Here is a 25,380-nt window from a genome sequence, read left to right on the forward strand (position 1 = left end):
TTTCCTTGCTCATTATCCCTCATAAAGTTAATGACCCAACCCACATCTCCTCCACCATCTTTGAGGAGGGTTTTCCTAGCACAGAGGAATTAATCCAACTCCAAGCTGCAGTTTTTTCATAAGGGGCTGGGGGCGGGTAGGGAACAGAGTCAAGTATTCATCTTTACACATCCACAGGATCCTACTGTTGGACAGATGATCTCACCCATTGCAACAGGCAGTAGTCAGACATGTTCATATGGCTGGGAACCTTGCCACAAAATGAGAACACTGTGAATGTAGTATTGTTACATAGCCTAGAAAAGGAAAAGCTAAATTTAGTCTTCAAAAAGCTAAATTGCTGGCTTATTGGTCTTTAAAAAGATATTATTAATGCCTACCCTTTAGGAGTGCTGACCTCTGCAAGATGGGGAAACACTAGAGGCTTGTTCTGGTAACAGATGCACAATAGTTACACCACACTCATATTAGTGGGACAGTGGTTGTAAGGCCGTTCACCATTCATACCACCAAAGGAAAGCCATAGAATATTTTGTTGCAAAATACAAAAGCGTTTTAGAGTAGGGTAAATGCATCAATTCGCTGCAATGACATCGCTACTTAAAAAGAAAAGGAGTACTTGTGGCACCGTAGAGACTAACAAGTTTATTTGAGCATAAGCTTTCGTGAGCTACAGCTATGCTCAGATAAATTTATTAGTCTCTAAGGTACCACAAGTATTCCTTTTCTTTTTGTGGATACAGACTTTAACACAGCTGCTACTCTGAAACCTGTCATCGCTACATAGTTTATTATAAAACAATTGGTATTTTCTTAAAGAACTACATACAAATGTCATCATCATCATAAGTAAATCTTCACAGAGTATGAAGCAAATAAAAATCTAATTCTTAAACCTGCCACCGCATTAGAACTGGCCAAATGAAGGGGAGAAATATAATATTATAAAAAAATGTGAAATTGATTAAATGGATATAAAACTCAATTTCTTCAATCAGATCTCTAAGATGAATGAATAATGGAAGATAAAATTAATCAAATGTTTCATATGAAGATAAATTATTCGATAAGTTCTACTTTAACTTGCAAAATATCATTCAACCAGCCCCTTTGCATATTTTACATACATCCTTTTCTCCCCATCCCCCCTCCACAAAAAACCCCTGGGGCTTTACATCTGACTGGTCTCTGACAGTTCTGAATGCCCTTGGAAAAGGATAAATGAATGCTACAATTCCTTTTTTGTATCACCTACTTGCTGAAAATGCTGAGCTATTGAAGTAGAGTGAAAAATCAGAGGCTGAGCATAACTTGTTCACTTGTCTGTTACTTAAGCATGCCCCCCAACTTTTTCCTGTTTGTTTTATCCACCTGTTGCATCTTGTAGTAACTAGACTGTGGGCTCTTTGGGACAGGGACCATGTTTCGCTGTGTATGTGTACAGAGCCTAGCACAATAGGGCCCCAATCCTTGATTGCTCCTGTAATACAAACAATAAAAGAAAATAATTTCCCATTCTTATCGGTTAGCATCTACACACACACACTGCAGAGTGAAATTTAAACTTGTGCAGAACTTACCCCAAGATATTGGCCATCAATAAAGACAACAGGTAGTGATGGGATTTCACACACCCTCCTGCATCTTTCTTCTAGTTCTTTTCCATAATCGCTGTTCAGAGCAATGTTTTTTTCTTCAAATTTCACTCTGTGATTTTGGAAGATCTTTCTTACTAGCTCGCATCTTTCAAACGTGGTTCTCACCACACGAAGGCTAGTAGTGTAAATTACGATGCGACCAAATTCTAGAACTGTAGACACCTGGAAAACGAAATGTTTTTATTGTTCACTCCAGTAAATAAAATGTTAGTAGTTACATTTATTTCATGGCTGTACCAGTACCTTTCAGTGATTATTCTGTTCTTTTGAAATATTATTTAAGCAGTAAGCACATCTTAACCTCTTTTCCAAAATTGTTGTTTTGTTTTTCTCTCCTCAAACATAAGTATGGAAGAGGATGAGGTGTGATCTTGGATTAAGCTGTCATAATTGCCATGCAGGGGCCCAATTAAGAGGACTTATGGTGGCTTTGCAAGCAGCTTTGAACAGTGATGAATCAGCCCCACTTGTTCCAGTCTCTAAAACAATGGTTCCCAAACTTGTTCCGCCGCTTGTTCAGGGAAAGCCGGGCCGGGCCGGTTTGTTTATCTGCCACATCCGCAGGTTCAGCCGATCGTGGCTCCCACTGGCTGCAGTTCGCTGCTCCAGGCCAATGGGAGCTGCTGGAAGCGGCGCGGGCCGACTGACGTACTGGCCGCCGCTTCCAGCAGCCCCATTGGCCTGGAGCAGCGAACTACAGCCACTGGGAGCCACGATTGGCCAAATCTGCGGATGCGGCAGGTAAACAAACCGGCCCGGCTCGGCAGGGGCTTTCCTTGCACAAGCAGCTGAACAAGTTTGGGAACCACTGCTCTAAAAGCACAAATACACAGTTATCCAGCTGTGACCTTCATCTAGGTATGTGATTAATCCACTTTTTGGGGATTTGCCAGATCCTGTATCAAATACTGTTTTGTTTTTCCCCTATCAGTTGGGGATTAGGGACCCATATAGCCAATGATATCTTGATCTCACATTACAGTACGGGGTCGTACATTATATCTTGATCTCACATAATAGCACAGGGGCAGTCAATAGGCAGATTGCAGGCCAAATCTGGACTACCAGACGCTTTTGAACAGACCCCCAAATATTTTTATTTACTTGTTTTCATTTAGTATTATCATTATTTTCTCTGGAGTCTGGACTTCGACTATACCTTGACCAAGAAATTTAGACCTTGACAAAAAATAAATGATTACCCCTGCTAGAGCCCTTGCTATCATGATTCCTCATGAAAAGCCAATGCTACTGCTAGGAAAAAAGGATGCAAGAGAAAGGCAGACAATTTTGTCTGTCTAACTGAAAAGGACTGGCATCTCTTGAGAGGCAGCTCAGTACTTCCTGGTCTTTGCTGGGGATTCAACCAACAGTTTTCCCTTTTAAAATGGTAAATTTATAATAAGGGTCAGATCCAAAGCCTATTGTAGTCAATAGAGGTTGAAAGAGAGAGAGTGTGAGAGAGAGTCTCCCCTCTTTAAAAAAGTAGCTTGCATTATAATAATGTCAAAGAACCATTGTTGTAGATCAAAGAGATATTAAGTTCAGACAAAAACTGGATAAATAGTAGAACTCCTAGGTTATTAACTAAAGCAAAGTGAGCTTCCAAGCCTTTTGAGTTACCCATTGCAAGAGCCAACATGAGAGGGTTTCATTATTTTGGCAATGTTACAGAAATAAAGCCACAAGTTAGGAAACACTACAGAACAAAGACTTACATTATACTGCAGCAATTTGTAGAAAATGATTCTTGAAGTGTGATTGTTCATTTTTGAATTGTGTAAACTAACTACAGGGGTAAAATTGCAGTCAGACTAGGACAAACACCACTGGAAGTGACTGAAATGTCACTGGCAGCAAATTTATTTTACTTAGATTTTTAAAGGATTTAATTTGTAGTTAAGGAAAGTCCCCAAGAAGAACTTTCAGGTCTTCCAAATCACCAAAGGGATGCTTCAAAAATATGGAATTTACCAATTTCCTACCCACCATCCCAGGAAATCATCCCATAAAGGATCCAAAGGTTCTTTCTCGCTGGTTATACTTCTTGGCTCTTCTGTTTGTAGGAAAAGTTAGTGTAAAATTGACCCATTACTCATTGGTCTGTATTTTATCCCGAGAATCTACTATACATCTGCTGAGGCAATTAACTCTTCCTTAGCATTTTTCACATCTCCTGAATGAGAGGAATAGCTTATCCCTTATTAAACCATTCAATATTCTACAGTAATGGTGCAAAACATTGCAATAAGCCTCATCTGTCACCTTTGTCTTATAAATTATATTCTCCTCCTTTCTGGTTATTATACTATTCCTAGCATCTAAAATGCCCATCACTATAGTATCTCAGTACACAAAGTAATACTTTTTCAGCATTGTTCACACAAACATCTCAGATCTCTTTATGAACATTAATTTATTCTTGTAATGCCCATGTGTGGTAGTATGGTACCATTATTCCTATTTCACAAATGAGAAAATTGAGGCACAAAGTGATTAAGAAACTTTCCTAAAGTCACACAGGAAGGCTGGAGTACAACCAAGACTAGAATTGGTAATGTGGCTTAGTTGTATTCTTTAATCATAAGACTCTCTGTAGCGGGGTGGTTACCCGCTCCAGCCCTGGAAAGGGTTAAAGCCAGCCCTGGGAGAGGGCTGGGGCTGTGAGAAGCAGTTAGGCTGATGGGGAAGGCAGCCACAGCTGGGGCCACGCCCCAATCAGGTTGCAGCTGGCCCTACAAAAGGCCAGTGAGCCAGGTGTTTAAGATTCTTTCTCTAGCTTTTCTAAGGGAAGGACTTGCCTTTCTGGGAGCTGAGCAGGGACCTGAGGTAGGGCAGTGCTGGGGGAAAGGCAAGAGGGACTGGGGAGCTCCAGCCTGACAACCCCCCAGGCTGCAGGGCCCAAACCAGGTTCTGGGACTGCAAAGGAGCAGCCTGGGGATAGGCAAAGGCAGCAGGTCCTACCCCCTCTTGCCAATGATGAGTGGCCATTACAGGCTACAGTTGGTCCCAGTGAGTGTGGGTTAAATGATGATTGGCAGTAGGCACTGAGGCAAGGTGGCATTAGGGGGTTAGGGGTTCCCTGGGGAGGGGAGACCTGGAAACTGAGGGTATACTGCTGGGGCAGAACCCCCGGCCAAAGGGGCACCAGGGTCCAGCAGCAGTGATGACACTGGCCTGCAGAGGGTGCTCCGGAGCTGGAAAACAAGCTAATTCCCAGACAGCCAGCAGGAGGTGCTGCAGGGGTGAATCCTGCATAGTTACACTCTCTCAACAAAACTAAACTAAAGTGAAAGGAAAAAAATAATTGATAATATGGTTACAGATTTGTTATGGAACTAGGATTGCTGAGTAATGATCCACAATTAAACAAGATTCCTTACAGAGCAGAAGAGCTAATGCCAAAGTCCAAAAGATTTGCAAAAGTACTAAAAATAGACAATTACTTCTAAGCAAATGTATAACACGTTGCACAGTTTGGGGGGGGGAGAAACAGCTTCTTATGCACAGGACAAAAGAGTGGGGGAGTTGAGAAGTAAGCTATTTTTGAACTAATGGAAATGCTAACTCCAAAAAATTTCTTTAACAATGCTAATTCACAATTCCAGAGGCAAAAATAACTTTCATGTATACCTGACTGGAAGTGAAAGAACTTTGGTTCTCACAAATGATGTTTTCCAACATTAAACGAATAAAGTCATGCTGGATCTTGGTAGCATTGTCATAATGAACAGGAGCCAGAATCATCCTCTCTAATAAACCTGGTCAACCACTTTCCAGTGGAATTGTTTTTCCATTGGAAATTTTTTTTTTTAGCAGAATCAGAACATTCCCATGAACGTGTTGCTTCTATTGAAACTTTAGGGGGAAACCAACCAAGCAAGCCAGCTTGTGCACCTGGCTCTTTGGCAGCCTGCCTTTTGAGGGAGAGAGGAAGCCACAGCTTAGCATAGCCTGTTTTGTTCTGATTTGGAACTTTTTTTTTTTTTTTAAATGCAACATTTTCTAGAAATACCAGTTACCACACAGCTCTAATTTCTAGTACTAGTGGTTCCCAGTCACAGCAGATGGGATTGAAACAAAGGGTCATTATCTGAATTAGCATCAGCACTTGAGGTGTTCTAGCAGCATACAAATCAAGAGACATGGGGAAAGTAGAGAGATGAAAGACTATTTGGAGTGATATCAAGCAGAGATTAGGCAGGTTTATGTATCTGCATTTGCTTTTATGTTTCTTTTGCCTAATGGGGTAATGAAGAACACTTGTATGTGCTGCAAAGATGTACCAAGGGCGCAAGATAAATAGGAACTCAGGACATATTAGATTTCTTCAAATGGCTTTCTAAACTAGAGACTGACTGTGCTTGGCATTGGAACATTAAGCTTTTCCTCTTTGCACTATACTGTTGCCTACTGTGGCTGCACTTGATCATTCAAAATCCTACATGTAAATATACAGAAAATGTGAAAGTGAAATTCTCTTTTCTCTGATTAGTACTAATTCCTATTTTGTTATCCAGTTTGAAGGATAGTAACCCACGATATGTACTATAGAATATAAACCTTTGCAGTAAATCGGCAGAGTTCTATTCTGAACCAATATCCCTGTAGCTTTGCTTTGCTGAGCTGTAAATGTAAGTTCTTATCTGTTAGTCTCACATGGCAGCAGAATTGTAATAAACTAATGGCAGCAAAAAATAAATTAATGGAAAAGCCGTTCAGAAAATGAACTTTCACCGTTTACTGTAATGAACCTTAGATCATTAAATATATGAATGCATTTCGTGTTTTGAGTTGGAATAAAACAGAGGGCATAGGTGACTAGTAACTGCTGATCGTAAAGAGGCACAATTTAAAGGTTATGATGGTATTGCATTGCTCCATACGTGGTGCTTGCAGCACAGCCCAAATTTAGCCCTAACAGACCTTACAAGGACACTGTGAAACTGACTATACACAAAGTGCCATCAATACATAAAATAAACTGAAAAAAAGGAGAGGAGGCACTTTCCACCCTCTTTCTCGCCCCCCCCCCCTTCCCACACACCCTAAACTCTTTTGGTTTTCGTAATCTTACTTGTTAGCTTGTCACTATAGTAGGTGCAAAGTTTTCAGACAGACGTGATTTTTTTTTTCAAGTTGACATTGTGCCTTTAGCCGTGATCCTACATTTCTGCTCACCTGGAGAGGAATGCAGGACTCCTAGACTCATAGGGAATTCCAGACAGACTGTCACAGGCCTGGTGTAAAGTAGGACTTGGATGGTGGCCATCTTAATAAAAAGTATAAGCACTTTTTTGCAATCCTGCTTTCAGGAAATATTACTCTACAGCTAACCTTACATCTTTCATATATATTGGAAACTTGACAAATCATTATCAATCAAGCAGTTTGTACTGCAGAAAGACCCCAGGAGAAAGTATGTTTCCAGAATCGCTGCAAGTGGTCTAGTCCATACGCAAGCAGGAGACACAAGTAATTTATTCCTATCTCTCCCTATATGGGAAATTGTGTTTGCCCTCAGATATAGAAACACCTAAAAAGAGCATCTGATGGAAAAAGTCTGCAAAGATACTCCCTGCTGTGAGGAGGAGGAGGAATTTGTATGGTTTATTTTTAAGTTGGAACAATTACCACATATTTGTACCCCTATAACAGATGCTTTGACAAGAGCAAAATAAAGCTGACAGGCTGTCATAAACATATAGATAAGGGTAGCATAAAATCCCTCCTTTACCTGTAAGTGGTTAAGAAACTCAAATAACCTGGTTGGCACCTGACCAAAAGGACCAATAAGGGAAGAAGATCCTTTCAAATCTGGGGGGGAGGCTTTGTTTTGTGCTCTTTGTTGTTCTCTCTTGGACAGAGAGGGACCAGGGTAGGAAAAACCATCTCCTAAAACCCTACCTGAAATAAGCATCCAAGATTTAAAAAAATTGTAAGTAATAGCAAGTAAATGTGTTAGCTTATCTTTTGTTTTAGCTTGTGAATTTTCCCTATGCTAAGAAGGAGGTTTATTCCTTGTGGGTTTTTTTTTTTTTTTAACTTTAAAGTTTTGCCTAGAGGGGAATCCTCTGTGTGGTAAATCTTATTACCCTGTAAAACTACCTTCCATCCTGATTTTACAAAGGTGCTTCTTTTACTTTATAATAAAGTTCTGTTTAGAATCGGATTGGTTTTTAGTGTCCTAAAAACCAAGGGTCTGGCTTGTGCTCAGCTTGTTTACCTATTTGGTTGGTATGTGATTCTCAAAACTCCCCAGGAAAGGGGGTGAAGGGGCTTGGGGGGGATATTTTGGGGAAACAGGAACTCCAAGTGGTCCCTTTCCTAAATCTTTGCCTAGCTCACTTGGTGGTGGCAGCAGTACCATCCAAGGACAAGGAAGGATTTGTGCCTGGGGGAAGTTTTTAACCTAAGCTGGTGGAAATAAGTTTAGGGGGTCTTTCATGTGGGTCCCCACATCTATACCCCAGAGTTCAGATTGGGGATGGAACCCTGACACAGGCATTCATGGACCACCCAGGACTTGAAAATTATTCTTTAGAGCTCTTAAGATCTAACAAGATACTGGGAGGTTCTACTGAGCTCGGGCCTGAAGGAACTCTCCTGTTCAGTCTATCCTCCTGTTGACTGAAAGGGATATTTCTAGATGCACAAGAGAACTCGAGTGCACAGAAGTGTTCTGTGTAGCATAAAGAAGCTCAATGGCTCTGTCATACACAGAACACAAGAGTGCATCAAACCATAGTTAAACATTATAGACCTCTATTTCTTCTTGAGGACCCATACCTTAAAAGGCTCAAAGTGAGCAACACACTTGAACTATATAGAAAGATGTAGCGTCCTGTTAACCATGAATATCCCGTTATCTCCTGAGTTCTTGACTTGTAATAAAAGGAATATTTCATTTGCAGAAAAAGTAAAAAATAAACTGAATGATGAGGCAGCTGGTAACATACAATTAAATGCAGCACTGTAGTGCACTATTAGAAATCCACAAAATAAATGCATATTTACCCATCTTTTCTGACCCTGCCTCTAGCATTCAGTAGTATAAACAGTGTGATAGGGAAAAAACCCCAGAAAACGACCCTATAATCATGTAAAGCTACGTTGCTGTCTTTTTTCTATGCTTATCTGTCCTTTCTACTTTGTTTATGGATAGAAAGAATGTGAACTGTGTGTAACCTGCACTCCCTGCTTTTGGGGAGAGAATTCCTTATACAGATAAGCCTCCATGCTCGTACCTACCCCAGAACTTCAAACAGACTGGGTTAACCGGTTCGAACTGGAAGAGATATCACAATGTATGTTGAACCAAGCTATAAAAGCTCATCCCTGTTCTTTGCTCGGGGCTTCACCATTTTCCTCTGAAAAGGAATTGGTGAGCCCTTCAGCTGTCGTATTTGCTAGCAATAAAGTGCCTCACTTTATCAAAGAGCCAAGACTCTGTGTTTTGTTTGGCTAATACAGAAGTCCAGGGAAGGCTACCCTCCTAACCCTAGACGGGAGGGGAACCCTTTTTCCCTAACAAGTGCAACTCAGGATTTATTGTGAAGATGGCAGTTTAACAAGATGGACAACAGATGCTGCTTAGTTTTCTAAAAAATTATTTATTTTTTTTTGTTTTGCTTTATTTTTAATATGCAAGTTGGTTAGAGAATGCATATTGCATAGGGTTAATTTAATGGATATTTTAAATATATATAAACTGAACACCCTCACTTTTAAATCTAGATGGACCCCAAAAATTGGTCATATTTGTTTCTAATAACAGGAATAGAGAAATAAGGGAATTGCCAAATTCCCAGACTGGATCAGACCAGCGGTCAATCTAGTACAGTATTCTGTCATCAACAGTGACCAGTACCAGATGCTTCAGAATAAGGTTCAAGAAACCCTGGAGAAGATATTGTGTAATGTGCCCCAGGGAAAGTTTACTCCTATTCCCCAATAGTAGAGGTTATTTTATGCCCTACAGCATGTTAAGGGTTTATATCCCTTCCAAAAGTGGAAGACAGCACTGTCTTCTTCATGGCTTTTGCTAAAGATTTTACTCTTCCATTAAGTGCAGAATTGGGTCCTCAGATTGAAACCATATTGTAAACAAACACTGCAAATAGTACTCACACAAGTAATCAACGTACCAACATTAGCTGTATTCCACATCAATACTCTAATTGATTTAGCATTGCCAGTGCAGACTAGCACTCATTCCTGAAGCATTTCCCATAGTCTGACTTGATTCTGCCTTGCAAAACTCCACACACTCATGGTAAATTTTTTTTAGGGGGGAAACAAGCAAGTAAAATATTGCTTTCATTAAAATATTGTCAGTTCAGATTAGTAGAATTTGCGCATCCATTGGTAAATTTTCATAATTTTGCAAGTGACTCAAATGCAAAATTTATTCATAGTCAAGGAAGATGAGTAACTTGCACCAAGTTATTCTGATATCACTTACATGTCAGTTATCAGTTCCATACCCTTGCATGACAATTGCTCTTAAATGTTCTACAAGTGTTGGCTGCAGATTTTTCTTAAATGCTCAAAGAGCAATAATTGTTGCCTCAAGGAAGACAATAACCTCCAGACACACAGATGAAGACTCTTTTTTTCCCCTTTAAATATGTGCCCCAGTTAGGCTCTGAAATACATGACCCAATTTTTCAAAAATGAAATTGATGGGTGCTTTGAAAACCTGGGCCACTTAGGAACCTCAGTAAGGATTTAGGGCTCTGATCCTGTTCCAACTGAGATCAATGGCAATGGTATCCTGGAGTTCAGTGATGCAAGATAATGCCCTTTGTGCCTAATTTAAGCACCCATTATTTGAGGTCTCATCCCTAATATTTTAATAAATACTTTGTCCTTCTATAGCACGTTCTTCCAAAGTTTCACAGACAAGTTCATCATCACATGCCCTTCATAGCTAAGAATTATCCCCATTTTACAGATAGGGAAACTAAGGCAGAGAGAAATTAAGCGACTTGCATAAAGGAAGTCTGTGGCAAAATAATAATATTTAGGTCTTATAAAGAGAAGCCAAAACCACAAGACCATCCTGCCCCTCCTTTGAATTTCATATCAACACACAACAAACATTTGGAGGATGCACTGGAGTTTTAAGTGCTCACCAGCTACTAGTAGGCTGGCCCAGATCATAGGAGAAGTTTGGTTTCCTTTCATGAAAAATGGTCTGATTCTGCACGTATGCAGCATTTGGAACTCAGGCAGGGTCTTTAAAGAAAAATACCTGTTTCCTACCCTTATGGCTTTAAAGGAATCCTGTGCATTGCTAAAAGAACATCAGGGATTTCCGTCTATCTTATTCTGTGGCCGGAGGAACCCAGGCCAAGAAACCTCTCTCCCACATAAATCCCCCATGGGTTTTGCCTCACCCTGCCACTCCCCCATCCAGGGAGCATCCAGGCCAGTCACATGGCTCCTTCCTTGCGCACCCCCTGCCCCCACCAGATTCCCAGCCCTGGCCTATGCTGCCTCCCCGTCCCCCCCATGATTTTCCCCCAGCGGTCCCCCGTTCCTCCCTGCTTCCCTTCCTCCTTCCCCTGAGCCCTACTATTTTTCCCGTGACCGCAAAAAAGAAGCCCCCCTTCTTACTCACTGGCAGCGGCAGGCAGAATGACTCCAGCGAGCTCAAGCAGGCAGGCATGTACCTGAGCACAGCTGGTGGGTGGGACAAGACAGGGACAGCTTCCCACCAGCCCCCTCTGGAATGTGCCCCCCCCCATGTCTGGGGAGGGTCATGTGACCATTCATGCCCCTCCCTAGCGTCACCCCTGAAATAGGGTGTTAATTTCATTCATGGGTCAATAAACATGAAAAAGCTGCTGTTCAGCCCAGGGTGGTCTGATGATGTAACAAATTACAAAGGTTCAGCTGCAATGGTTTATGCTGTCCAGTGAACATCCTTTTGAAAAACTTTTATGCGGAAACTTGAAGCAAAGAGCAGTTGATTTTGATTTGCGATATCATTACCAACTCAAACGTTGGATCCGGTTCACCAAGGCTCCTGAACTTGGGTCACGTCTCAGGTGAACCTGCACTGAATTCCAGGGACGGCACCTGCATGGAACAAGTGTCAGGGCGGGATTTACGGAGTCAGAAAAAAACAAGCTTCCTTTTATAACAAGTCTATATACTATTTACAGCTATTAAGTTAACAGTGCAATGCTTCCATTTGCCAAGGAAGGGTCCATATGGGGTAGCTGCTCCAGGGCCTCAAACTTTACAGCCTTCATTTCCCTTGGGGACTTCAAGGCATCAGCAACATAACTCCAGGGAACAAGCCCCAGTAGCCTATCCTAGTGGATGAGCACAAAGGAGCAGGGATCAGTATCTGCCATTTTCTCTGTCAGGAGAGAAAAATGAAACATCAGACTGGACTGATCCTTTGCATTGTGAGGTGCATGAAGGTCAATCAGGCCCTTTGCAGACGTGATTGACTTCACTGAGATTTGGGTCAAGCCTTTGGCAAGGGAGGAGCACATGCACCATCTTCCCTGATCTGCCATTGTTGGAAGTAGATGCATCTTATGAGCTACGTACTCTTGTAACATAGATATTTGCTTACTGCTGCTCTGTGTGGGCAAAATTCAGAGGAGATACAAATGCTGGTCTACGTACTTTACATGTCAATACATCCTCCTGATAGTTGCTATCCCTGTATTACAGCCTTGTTTTTTGGCCCCCCTCAGTGTGAAAGTGACATCAGCTTACATTCACACCTCCATATAATTATACCACCAGTTGGTTCACTTCTGAATTTAGCCCTGTGTCTTTCAATGTACTTATCTTTTTCACAGTCCTGTGTGTTGCAAATAGTATATGCAATGAAACTTGGCTTTATATTTTGTACTTGAGCGAAGGCACAATATCTTATCTGCTGCATTTGATGGTCTGGAACAATACTTTGAATCACTAATGCTGAAATGTTAACATCAACCTGTAGTAAATATGAGATTTCTTAAGGTTCTTAAGTATATATATATATAAGTTAGTATATATCATTTAAATAATTTCATTCAAGTAGTAGCAAAATGCATCACTAATGCATACAAATGACTGACACTTCCTTCTCAATCTAAGAATATCATCTTGCCACATCTTGAAATGTTCTACTGAAATATGTACCCCTTGGCCTTGTAATAAGATCATATCAGGTTGGAACAGGTATCTACTATCCACTGATTCTTCTGAAGAAGAAAGTCACAGTACACAGCAAGATCTGTGCCAATGGGGTTTTATTTGGTGAATAAGCACTTGCAGCTGATAGTGAATGTTGCACTGAAAAAAAATTTGGCCAACATTTTCATTCACGAGTCTTAAATGAGGCTTTAGTCCACCTGTTGGGATATTTTGTGGCCTCAGCTGGTAAAATTCTCTGGAGAAGAAGGCTGTAGGCTTAAGACTACACAGACTTGGGATTCTACCCATTGCTGACAAAATAATGAAATACTGGTTGTGCTGTACCATTAAAGATGCCATCCATGTGATACATTAAACCCACATCCCTTCTGTCTGTCATTGGGGGCTGTCCATTTGAAAGTTAAAGATATAATGGCATCTTTAATATAGAATAAAATAACTGGTTTCCTGACCATCATTCCTTCTCTCTCAATAAACAGTTCCTAACCTTCAATGCTCTGAGAGAGAAGGAATTGCACACAGTGATAGATAGATAGAAAGATAGATAGATACTGAAACTTCCTTGTCAAGATCATACTTAGTCATCTCTCATTATCTGTGATGTACTTCAGTACAAAATCACTTTCCATTTCATTTAGCCATTTTCAAAACCATGCGAAGAACAGTATTAATTCTAATTCCATGACATGTTAATAGGATTTGTCTTCCTCCCATGTACATCATTTCAAAAACATAACCCATTTTTCCTTATACTATACCTATATATTTTAGGTACTATGATAGATATAGTGAGGTTCTCTAGCATCTGAGCACCTCACAATCTTCAGTGTATTTACCCTTGTGACACAGCTGTGATGTAGGGAAGTACTCCCTATCCCCATTCTATGGGTGAGAAACTGAGTCATAGAGATGCTAAGTGAATTGCAGGAAATCTGTGGCCCAGCAGGGACTTGAATGTTGATCTTCCAAGTCCTAGGCTAGTGCTCTAGCCACTAGATCATCCTGCCTCTCTAGAGCCTCCTCCTACAGCTGTTGGGAATATAGCGCATTTTCTTGCAATTTCCTATTTTATGTGACCTGGTAGCTGGATAGGCAACGCTGAGAATGGTATATTAAGGCAGACTGCAAGGAATAGGACAGACAAATCCCAAAACGGTTTATTCTATAATTAAGTTCACCAAGCCAGTAACCAAACAATTTCTGTAATACCACGCTGACTACCAAGAAGCCAAATACAGTCCCCTTTAAGCAACCCAGACTTTGCCCCTCTCTGGGCAGCCAAGTCTAATTTAATGAGAGGTTATTGAAAACCTGATTTTCCATATGTGAGGTTCGCCAGTCCCAAAAGACTGGACTCTAATCACCAGGTCAATATGAGTCTCAGATCTTACCCAATAATCACGCAGATGGTCCTTTAATAACTAAAAGACTAAAGGTTTAATAATAAAAAAAGAGTTGCTGTGGTTAAAAGATCAATATACAAACAGATATGCATAAAGTCCTTAGGTCAGTGTCATAGCAGAGAAGGTGACGCTGCTGATTTGTAAAAGTCTTTCTTATCAGTTGATTCCAGTTTATAGTCCAGTGAGCAGTCCAGCTGTAGAGTCTGCTCAGGTTCTTCCAGGAGAATTCCAGAGTAATCCAGGGTAAACCTGGAGACCTCAGACTTTAAGGCTTAGACCTTCCCTGTTAAAGTTTAAGCAGATCTGAGATAAAAAGGATCAGGCCTGGGACTTTTCTTTATAGTCCTCTAGAAAGCTGATTAGCCTCTTGACAGCAATTGTCACAGTAGGACCTTCCCAGGTGAAGAATAGGCAGTGCAGATTGTTGTTTTGAAACTAATCTTCTATTTCCTTTGCATACACAGGTAAACTAGTTGCATTCATTAACATAAGGCAATTAGCCAGTCAAACAATCAATACAGTTCATTATATCATAGGTTTCAGAGTGGTAGCTGTGTTGGTCTGTATCAGCAAAAACAACAAGGAGTCCTTGTGGCACCTTGGAGACTAACAAATGTATTTGGGCATAAACTTTCGTGGGCTAAATCCCACTTCATTAGATTTATGGAGTGGAACATACAGTAGGGAGGTAAAATACACAGCATATGAAAAGGTAGGAATTATCTATAGCATATAGTTATCTATAGCATAGATAATTAAACTGAAGACCATGCAAATAATATTATGAGTTCCTACAGTATCTTGCATCTTTGCTCTTAAGGTTAACTGAACCATCCACATGCATACTGTAAGGCCATAAAGACATGAAAGGGAATTAGCATCCACAAACTAATCTGGTTACATTGTTAAACTTTTAACAAGACATACATAAACACAGTCAAATACACTTAGCCTCTGTTGATTCTCTAACTATACAGGTAAGCATGTTAAAGATTCTTGTTTACTTAACATGGCTTTGATAACTATCTACAAGAAATAGCCCTGTTTACCTTTCTGTACCCTTTGGATATGCCCTTAAGGGTTGCTTCCTTAGTGTTATAATCTTTATAAGGTTTGTCCCCTCACAATTACTCATAGCCAGTGATATAGTTCGGAAAAATAGTTGCTGTACTCCTTCAGTGCAGATTGGCATACAATACCTCCTTGCCGGGAAGCAGGGTATCAATAATAAAACATGTTTATAAAACGTATGATATGGAGGGTTGTAATCCATTTTTATATTTAAGACAATGTATGTCTTTTAGGGATATCATAAAGGAAATTGCTGTAATAATAGTGTAAAAAGTAAATTGTATGTATATTATACCTTTGTCTTAAAGAATCCCAAACCATTTTAGGAATTTAATGTCGTTTTCTGATGGAATTATGACTAAGAACGTTGAAGTTGTGTGACTAAGCACTCAAAAGACAATAGATTAAGTTAAGGCTGGAGGGTCTGCCTCTCCTCTAACCACATCTGTGTCTGCATTATGATTAGAAATGGGTAAAACTTTTTGACAAAACATTTTTTGGTGAATTTTTCATTTTTGGAAAAAGAAACCAAGACAATTCTGAAAAAACTACATGTTTCATTTTGACATTTTTGAAACAAAACATTTTGTTCAATTCGAAACAACTAACCTTATTTTTTTTAAATCAAAAACATTAAATGCTCCAAATCAAAATGAAACAATATTTTTTCTTTTCAGTTTGCCAAAAATTTTCTAACTTGTTTTTTAAATTGCCGACAAACTCAAACCAATTATTTCCCCACCTCTTATTATGATCCCATGTGATTTCTCAAATAGTACAATGTAATATCATACTGGTTTTTTGGCAAGCTTAAATTCACCAACACGTCTTGTAGATCAGAGTACATGCTAACAAAAAGATGTGCTTTCAAGTAAGAAAAAATACTTGAAACACCAATGCAAGGGACTAGAGCATGGCCCTTCACTTTCCTGTCATCTATAGGATGGAGTTGTCACAGTTTCATGGCAACAGTACCTGTATTTCCCCTCCGTGCTCCACCAATGGCACCCACTTTAGGCCTCTAACTCCCAGCAGTCACCTCTCCTAGGCAGACACCTGCATGCACTATTCCTGACCAGGGATTTAAAAGCTGCCCAGCTCCTTGCCTTACACTGTGATATCCTCAGCAAACCAGATTGACTGAAAAGGGCAATGCCTGGGCTTGCTTTCTCTCCAAGGGCTATGAACAGTGTATTGCCAGTTACAAGTTACCACACAGCTCATTCTGAGCAAGCATGTTTATTTTAAAGTAAAAGCATTACAGAGGAAACATATTAAAAGAACCTACATGCATACTAAAATGCTTACCTGAGGTCACCCCCCAACTCCAGCTGAGGGCTCTGGTTGATTTTAGTACTTCAAAAGCTACAGCTGGGTTTTCCCCAAGTTTACAGGTTCATCTGTCTTAAATCCAGGATCAAGGCTGGTCAGATCAGTTGCTCTTCTATACAGCTCAGGCCTTTGATCTTGGCCTTCTGTAACAAGTAACTGGCAAACAATGTCCCTCTCTTTAGGGAGTAGCTTCAAAATGCTGGGGGGTTGCATAACTGGAGTTGAGGAATTTGCATTAACTTCTCCCTAGGAATTCCCCAGGAAATTCACTTTACACTTATTATCCCAAAAGTCCATACTTGTCTGGCACATTTTCAATATAGTCTTTTGAACTCCCAGGTCTGACATCTGTCACATCTCCCCCATATAGAGGTCACATACAATCCTAACCCACAATAATCCATAAATTTAATGCAATAAAGTCTTTCAAAGATATTGCAGGAAATTGTCATATCTACCACAAGAGTAGCACTTCACCTATCACTAGGCTGGAGCACTTCAAGTTCAAAGACTGCAGTTGTGCCTGGCTCCTCATGCTCTCATTCCTCCTCACCATGCACATCGCCACAGGAACAGGTCACCCATTGTCCCTCAGTGATTTACCAATGGCCACAAAATGAGCTAAAATCAGAGCATGGACTAGTACTCTGGAATTCATAGCTTCCTGCTCCTGGGTCATTAGATTCTGCTGCCCCTGACTTCATAAACTCATACACAAATTTACCACTACTGGTATGCAACCAGCTCTAGGGAGGAATACAGTTCCTGTTTAACAATGCACAACAATGTTTAAGGACATTAAACAAAGGAAAAACACCATATCCAATTAAAACTACAAGGAGGATGTAAAGCAGGCAAAATGCATTTACCCAACTTGGAATTTGTCCAGGACATCATTTGTAATGATCATATTACAAACAATTACTAACAGTATCTTTCCACACCTGGCTGGACTTTATTTATGAAAAGTAGTCCACTCCCTGAAAACACCCATCAGTATTTTCTTTTTAGTGTAGCACATTACTGTGTGCTTCATGATTTATTCCTTTCTACATATTCTGATAACAGAGGGATATCACTTCTGGCTCTTTACAGCTTCTGGGACCTCTGTAAACCAAGAACCATAGGTGCACCAGCGTGGGTATCTGTAATCTATTCCTTAACCTTCCAGTAACAAGGCCATGGCTTTTGACATACTTCTCATCTCCCCATCGCTGGGTACACTCTCCTGGAAATGGAGTATATAAGAAAGGAAAACCACTGTCTGGTTCTCCCCTGCAACAGCCTGGAAACAAATTTTTGTAAAGCCAATTTATAAGTATTTCTCTCCATTAAAACACAATAAAAAGAGAACATCTAGTAAGGACAGAATGAGGTGAAACAAGAATTATTGAAAATAAATTTTAAAAAATTCTGTTCTCAGTAGCTCACATGATGCACTTCAAGAGGTTATTCCACTACAGCATCTAGCAATCTAATCTAATGTATCATGCTATCCTCTGATCTGAAGTATACCATGTGCTCTCCTTATTCAGTAGCACAGGCCTCAAGCTAAACAAGTTGCAGCTAGATTGTTTTGTAAAACCGCTGAAGTCTCCATTAGCTAGCCTGACGTTTAGGGCTCAGATTAAGACGTATATTTGTAACTCAGCTGTTTGCTAGCTGAGTGCTTTTCTCCTCCACATTTACAGTCTTCATCATAATAAGGAAATCTCACCCTTCACTTCATCTCCAAAGGAAACATACTGACCTAACACAAGCCGTGGTATTTCTAAACTGAAGGCAGTCTAGCCTGTTTTCTGAAGCACAATAGTATCTTTGATGGATGGTAAAATATAAGCATTATAAAGACCTCAGAGGCCCAATTCAGGCTTCAGTGGATTACTGCCTCTTTACACCAGCTCCCAGTATGGCCCATTGCACTTATTTCTGGAAGGAAATGACTGTAGTAAGGTGTAACAATGATCAAATTATTGTTATGAAAACAACAGACTTTAGTGAAATCACCAAAATGCAGCTAATTCAGCTGCTCAATCTTATTTTCAATACAGAGCTCTCATATACAATTTTCTTAATGAGCTAGGAAAAATCTTCAGATATTAAATTCCTCTTCATGTCCTGTTTATATTCACAGATAGCTGGAAATGTAGTCAGCATCTCTATATTAAAGTAATTTCCTAAAATGCTACTCAGAATTATATTTCACTCACTAACATAATGCCAATTGACAAAAATGCCTTTACAACTAAAATGTAGTCAAAAGGCTGTCTCAAGTAAATCCAAAAATAGATAATAGAATCATCTGCTTAACATTCTACTTCTTAGTTGATTGATTATAGTAGTACATGTGTTCTCATTATTTAAAACACTTCACTACTGCACAGATCTGAAATGAAATTTGTTAGCCTCCCCACCCTTGTCATAAAGCTTTTAAAGACAGAGAAACAGAATAAGGCCGCACAAGGAAAATAGCATTAAAATGTTAAAGCCAAGCTAATGATCACACTAACAGCTTTTTCACAGTCGATCTCTAAGGCCTTGGGAAAATAGACGGATTTGAATCTCCCACTCCCAATACAAAGAAAATCTGTATAGCTGCAACTACATTGCCAAAATTCAGACACACAATTCATCACCAGTACAATTCCACCAGTGGTAATGGCAGTGGAACCTGGGTCCATAGGAATTTCATCACCCACCAGCGAAATGTTGCCAGCACTGAAATGTATTGTGGTTACTTTTGAAAAGCTCACAGCGAGACTGCATCACAGCTTAGGGCAGGAGGTGAAGAATAATTTTATTCAACTGCAACTACAGGGCAAATTTTAAGTAAGCAGACTGGAATTACTCAAACTGAATTTTAAACAAAATATATGACAACCCTTCTTTTGCAGAATGTACATTGGGAGCTTACACAACCACAAGCAGTTAGAACCTACTTTTAATATTACTACAGGTACATATTATCCCTCTCATCTTAATCGGATTCCTTAATGATGCAAAGTGTGGATCCAGATCCAAACTTCTCCCAGGCTTACTAGTGCTTGGATTCAGGATTTCAGTTTGGTACCACTCCGACCTAAAGTTACTTTCATTTCCTTAACATAAGAACGGCCATATCGTTCCATCTAGCCCAGTATCCTGTCTTCCGATGGTAGCCAATACCAGCTGTCCCAGAGAGAATTTACAGAACAGGTAATTATCAAGTGATCCATCCCCTGTCACCCATTCCCAGCTTGTGGCAAACACAGGCTAGGGACACCATCCCTGGTTAATCCTGGCTAATAGCCATTGATGGACCTATTCTCCATGAACTTCTTGTTCTTTTTTGAACCCTGTTATAGCCTGGGCCTTCACAACATCCTCTGGCAAGTGGTTCCATAAATTGACTGTGTATTTTGTGGAAAAATATTTCCTTTTGTTGGTCTTAAACCGGCTGCCTAATAATTTCGTTTGGTGACCCCTAGTTCTTGTGTTATGAGAAGGAGTAAACAACACTTATTTACTTTCTGCACACCAGTCATGATTTTATAGACCTCAATCATATCCCCCCCTTAGTCATCTCATTTCCAAGTTGAAAAGTCCCAGTCTTATTATTCTCTCCTCATATGGAGGCTGTTCCATACCCATAACCATTTTTGTTGCCCTTTTCTGAACCTTTCCCAATTCCAATATCTTTTTTGAGAGGGGGCAACCACATCTGAATGCAGTACTCAAGATGTGGGTGCACCAAGGATTTATATAGAGGCAATATATTTTCTGTTTTATTGTCTATCCCTTTTGTTAATGATTCCCAATATTCTGGTCACTTTTTTGACTGTCACTGCACATTGAGTGGATGTTTTCACAGAACTATCCACAATGACTCCAAGATCTGTTTCTTGAATGGTAACAGCTAATTTATACCCCATCATTTTATATGTATAGTTTGGATTATGTTTTCAAATGTGCATTACTTGGCAGATAAATTCAATGTTGATAAATGCAATTTTGTTGCCCAGTCACCTAGTTCTCTGAGATCCTTTTGTAGCTCTTTGCAGTCTGCTTGGGACTTAAATATCTTGAATAGTTTTGTATCATTGGCAAAATTTTGTCACCTTACTGTTTACCCCTTTTTCCAGATCATTTATGAATAGGTTGAATAGGACTGGGCCAAGTACAGACCCCTAGGGGATACCACTATTTACCTCTCTCCATTCTGAAAACTGACCATTTATTCCTACTCTTTGTTTCCTATCTTTTAACTAGTTACCACTCCGTAAGAGGACCTTCCCTCTTATCCCATGACAGCTTACTTTGCTTAAGGGCCTTTGGTAAGGGACCTTGTCAAAGGCTTTCTGAAAATCTAAATACACAATAGCCACTGGATCTCCCTTGTCCACATGCTTGTTGACCCCCTCAAAGAATCCTAGTACATTGGTGAGGCGTTGTTTCCCTTTACAAAAAACATGTTGACTTTCCCCAACAAATTATGTTCATCTACATCTCTAATTTTGTTCTTTACTATAGTTTCAACCAGTTTGCCCGGTACTGAAGTCAGGCTTACCGGCCTGTAATTTCCAGGGTCAACTCTGGAGCCCTTTTAAAAAATTGGCATCACATTAGCTATCCTCTAGTCATTTGGTACAGAAGCTGATTTAAATGATAGGTTACAAACTACAGTTAGTAGTTCTGCAATTTCACATTTGAGTTCCTTCAGAACTCTTGGGTGAATACCGTCAGGTCCTGGTGACTTATTACTGTTTAGTTTATCAATTGTTCCAAAACCACCTCCTAATGACACCTCAATCTGGGACAGTTCCTCAGATTTGTCACCTAAAAAGAATGTCTCAGGTTTGGGATTCTCCCTCACATCCTCAGCTGTGAAGACCGATGCAAAGAATTCATTTAATTTCTCCACAAAGGCCTTATCATCCTTGGGTGCTCCTTTAGCACCTCGATCGTCCAGTGGCCCCACTGGTTGTTTAGCAGGCTTCCTGCTTCTGATGTGGTTTAAAAAATAATTGCTATTACTTTTTGAGTCTTTGGATAGTAGTACTTCCAATTCTTTTTTGGCCTTCCTAAATATATTTTTACACTTCACTTGCAGTTTGTGCTCCTTTCTATTTTCTTCACTAGGATTTAACATCCACTTTGTAAAGGTTGCCTTTTTGTCTCTCACTGCTTCTGTGGCTTTATTTAGCCACAGTGACACATTTTGGTTTTCTTACTGTGTTTTTTTTAATTTTGGATATACTGTACATTTAAGTTGAGCCTCTATTATGGTGTCTTTAAGTTTTCATGCAACTTCTAGGGCAGTGGTGGGCAACCAGCAGCCCATCAGGGTAATCTGATGCGGGCCATGAGACATTTTCCTGATATTGACCATCCGCAGGCACAGCCCCCCGCAGCTCCCTGTGGCCGCAGTTCTCCATTCCTGCAACTCCCATTGGCCAGGTGGTCAGTAATATATCCCTACTGCTATACTCTTATTATTAGAGCATGGAATTACTATCCATATAGAGATTCTATGGTACAGTTTGGTTTATGTAAGATTTTTACTTCATTTGATTCTATGCTTTCTTTCACATATAGTGCCACTTCCCCACCAGCATGACCTGTTCTGTCCTTCTGATATATTTTGTACCCTGGTATTACTGTGTCCCATTGATTATCCTCATTCCATCAAGTTTCTGTGATGCCTATTATATCAATATCCTCATTTAATACAAGGCACTCTAGATCACCGATCTTATTATTTAGGCTTCTAGCATTTGTACATAAACACTTTAAAAGCCTTTTAGCTGTCTGCCATTACATGATGTAATTGAATAGGCCTCTTTTTTTCATTTGACTGATTCTCATCAGATCCTACCATATTTTATCTTCCATCCTCTCCTCCTTACTAGGACATAGAGAATCTTCATTAATAGATCCTCCCCTAAGAGATGTCTCTGTCTGAGCCACATGCTCCTGCGCACCTGTCGGCTTTCCCCCCAGCCCTTAGTTTAAAAACTGCTCTACAACCTTTTTAATTTTAAGTTTCCTTAACTATATTAACCAGACTGTGAAGAGCATTGGTCAGTTTACATTGACTAGTGTGAGTAATGATGTAGATCAGTTGGTTCTGCTTTTAGCAGAACCAAGATAATATTGTATATATCAATCAGCTTGAGGGAGATAACCCTTTGTCATTCTATTATGAAGAGAATGATACTGTAACATATTCCAGAATGTAGTGTGTTAGAGGAAAAATGTTACCCCTAAGAAAATTAATAGGAAATGAATTTAAGATGATTTCTTTTAAACTCTTAGGACCCAATCCTGCAAGTTGACTTCAGCAGGGCTTCACATAGGCACAGGGACTTACTCACATATGTGAGTTTGCAGGATCACGACCTTAAGAATTTTTAGGTATATTTATTTTGCCAATTATACAGTTTGTTCTGAAAGAGACTTTTGGATTTACAAGGTGGCCAAATACCACAGAGAGACAGATTGTATTTCTGGCATTGGTTTCCTGTTCCACAGATTGAGACCCTCTCATTACTCAATGGCGGGCACTCTAGTTCAGTAAGAAATGGCAATGACAGGATCAGACATACTCCAGTCTAGTCTTCTTTGGCTAACAGTTGGTTGGCTAAAAATGCCAGATTTTACAAGAAAGGGAAGGGAGGGCAAAACCAGAGATGACTGTGTATTTATGTAGGCAAAATCAGGGATACAAAGACCCTGCCGTGACTCTATATAGGAAGAACAATGTCTGGCTTGTTTTCTTTCGATGGTGTAATAGCATGACGCGAAGTTCATAAACACAGTTATTTAGAAATGGCTCTTGAGTCAGTTTACAAGGAAGTCTAAACAGCAGAAGCCTTTTTTCCTGCATAATGAAGACAGCTGTTCATGGGAAAATCCTACTGAATCTAATCCAAAAGCTAGATTCATATGCCACATTTAATGTTAACAGCATAAACATCTATCTTGTACTTTGTATATCATCATCAGATCTGAGTACCTGTCCTAAAAATTAGCTTTGTATGGCATTTGAGTCTTCCAGCTTTCCCCAGTATGCCTACTCTGTTATGCTCCTGCTTTATGCATCAGTGTGGCATCCTGTAACCATAAGTTTAATATATGGCTATAGAAACCATATTTAGTGTGTGTACTGAAGTTGCTAAGGCCCCGGGTAGCAAATTAATTCTAACATTGTTTAATTACCTGCTGTGTAATAAATGGCTTCTCTGCTGAACAGTTTGCATCCTATTATAGAGATAAACAGGTTCTCTTTGCTTGAGTTAAATCACTGGATCCCGTGTTCACTATAAATTGAAGTCTTTTCCCTTTTCTCATCCAAAATGGTGCTACAGGGTTATAGCAGATAGAATCTGCCTGGTTCTCTCCTTGGTTCTTTGACTGCTGATAACAAATCATTCATGCAAGCAGAAGTTTTTAAAATGAGCCATGTACCAATCCTCTATTACTAAAAAAGAAAAGGAGTACTTGTGGCACCTTAGAGACTAACCAATTTATTTGAGCATGAGCTTTCGTGAGCTACAGCTCACTTCATCAGATGTTTACCGTGGAAACTGCAGCAGACTTTATATACACACAGAGAATATGAAACAATACCTCCTCCCACCCCACTGTCCTGCTGGTAATAGCTTATCTAAAGTGATCAACAGGTGGGCCATTTCCAGCACAAATCCAGGTTTTCTCACCCTCCACCCCCCACACAAATTCACTCTCCTGCTGGTGCTAGCCCATCCAAAGTGACAACTCTTTGCATAATCAAGTCGGGCTATTTCCTGCATAGATCAAGGTTTTCTCACATCCCCCCCCCACCCCCATACACACACACTCACTCTCCTGCTGGTAATAGCTCATCCAAAGTGACCACTCTCCAAGTTTAAATCCAAGTTTAACCAGAACATCTGCCAATGCCATCCACATCAACATCAACGCAATGCCATCCACAGCCTCAGAAACAACTCTGACATCATAATCAAAAAGGCTGACAAAGGAGGTGCTGTTGTCATCATGAATAGGTCGGAATATGAACAAGAGGCTGCTCGGCAGCTCTCCAACACGAGTTACTACAAGCCATTACCCTATGATCCCACTGAGAGTTACCAAAAGCAACTACAGCATTTGCTCAAGAAACTTCCTGAAAAAGCACAAGATCAAATCCGCACAGACACACCCCTGGAACCCCGACCTGGGATATTCTATCTACTACCCAAGATCCATAAACCTGGAAATCCTGGGCGCCCCATCATCTCAGGCATTGGCACCCTGACAGCAGGATTGTCTGGCTATGTAGACTCCCTCCTCAGGCCCTACGCTACCAGCACTCCCAGCTACCTTCGAGACACCACTGACTTCCTGAGGAAACTTCAATCCATCGGTGATCTTCCTGATAACACCATCCTGGCTACTATGGATGTAGAAGCCCTCTACACCAACATTCCACACAAAGATGGACTACAAGCCGTCAAGAACACTATCCCCGATAATGTCACGGCTAACCTGGTGGCTGAACTTTGTGACTTTGTCCTTACCCATAACTATTTCACATTTGGGGACAATGTATACCTTCAGATCAGCGGCACTGCTATGGGTACCCGCATGGCCCCTCAGTATGCCAACATTTTTATGGCTGATTTAGAACAACGCTTCCTCAGCTCTCGTCCCCTAAAGCCCCTACTCTACTTGCGCTATATTGATGACATCTTCATCATCTGGACCCATGGAAAAGAAGCCCTTGAGGA

At 40.3% G+C, this 25,380-nt stretch overlaps 1 protein-coding gene across 1 annotated transcript in view; it reads right to left on the bottom strand.

The window, feature by feature from the left end:
- GRXCR1 (glutaredoxin and cysteine rich domain containing 1) overlaps window positions 1-25,380 on the bottom strand; it is a 72,897-nt gene that overhangs the window by 18,229 nt on the left and 29,288 nt on the right. Inside the window, exon 2 of the mRNA XM_048848470.2 lies at window positions 1,581-1,820. Coding sequence (XP_048704427.1) covers window positions 1,581-1,820 — 240 coding nt within the window. The remainder of the gene's footprint in view (window positions 1-1,580; window positions 1,821-25,380) is intronic.

Source organism: Caretta caretta, chromosome 4, assembly GCF_965140235.1.
Source record: "Caretta caretta isolate rCarCar2 chromosome 4, rCarCar1.hap1, whole genome shotgun sequence".
Taxonomy (NCBI): Eukaryota; Metazoa; Chordata; order Testudines; family Cheloniidae; genus Caretta; species Caretta caretta.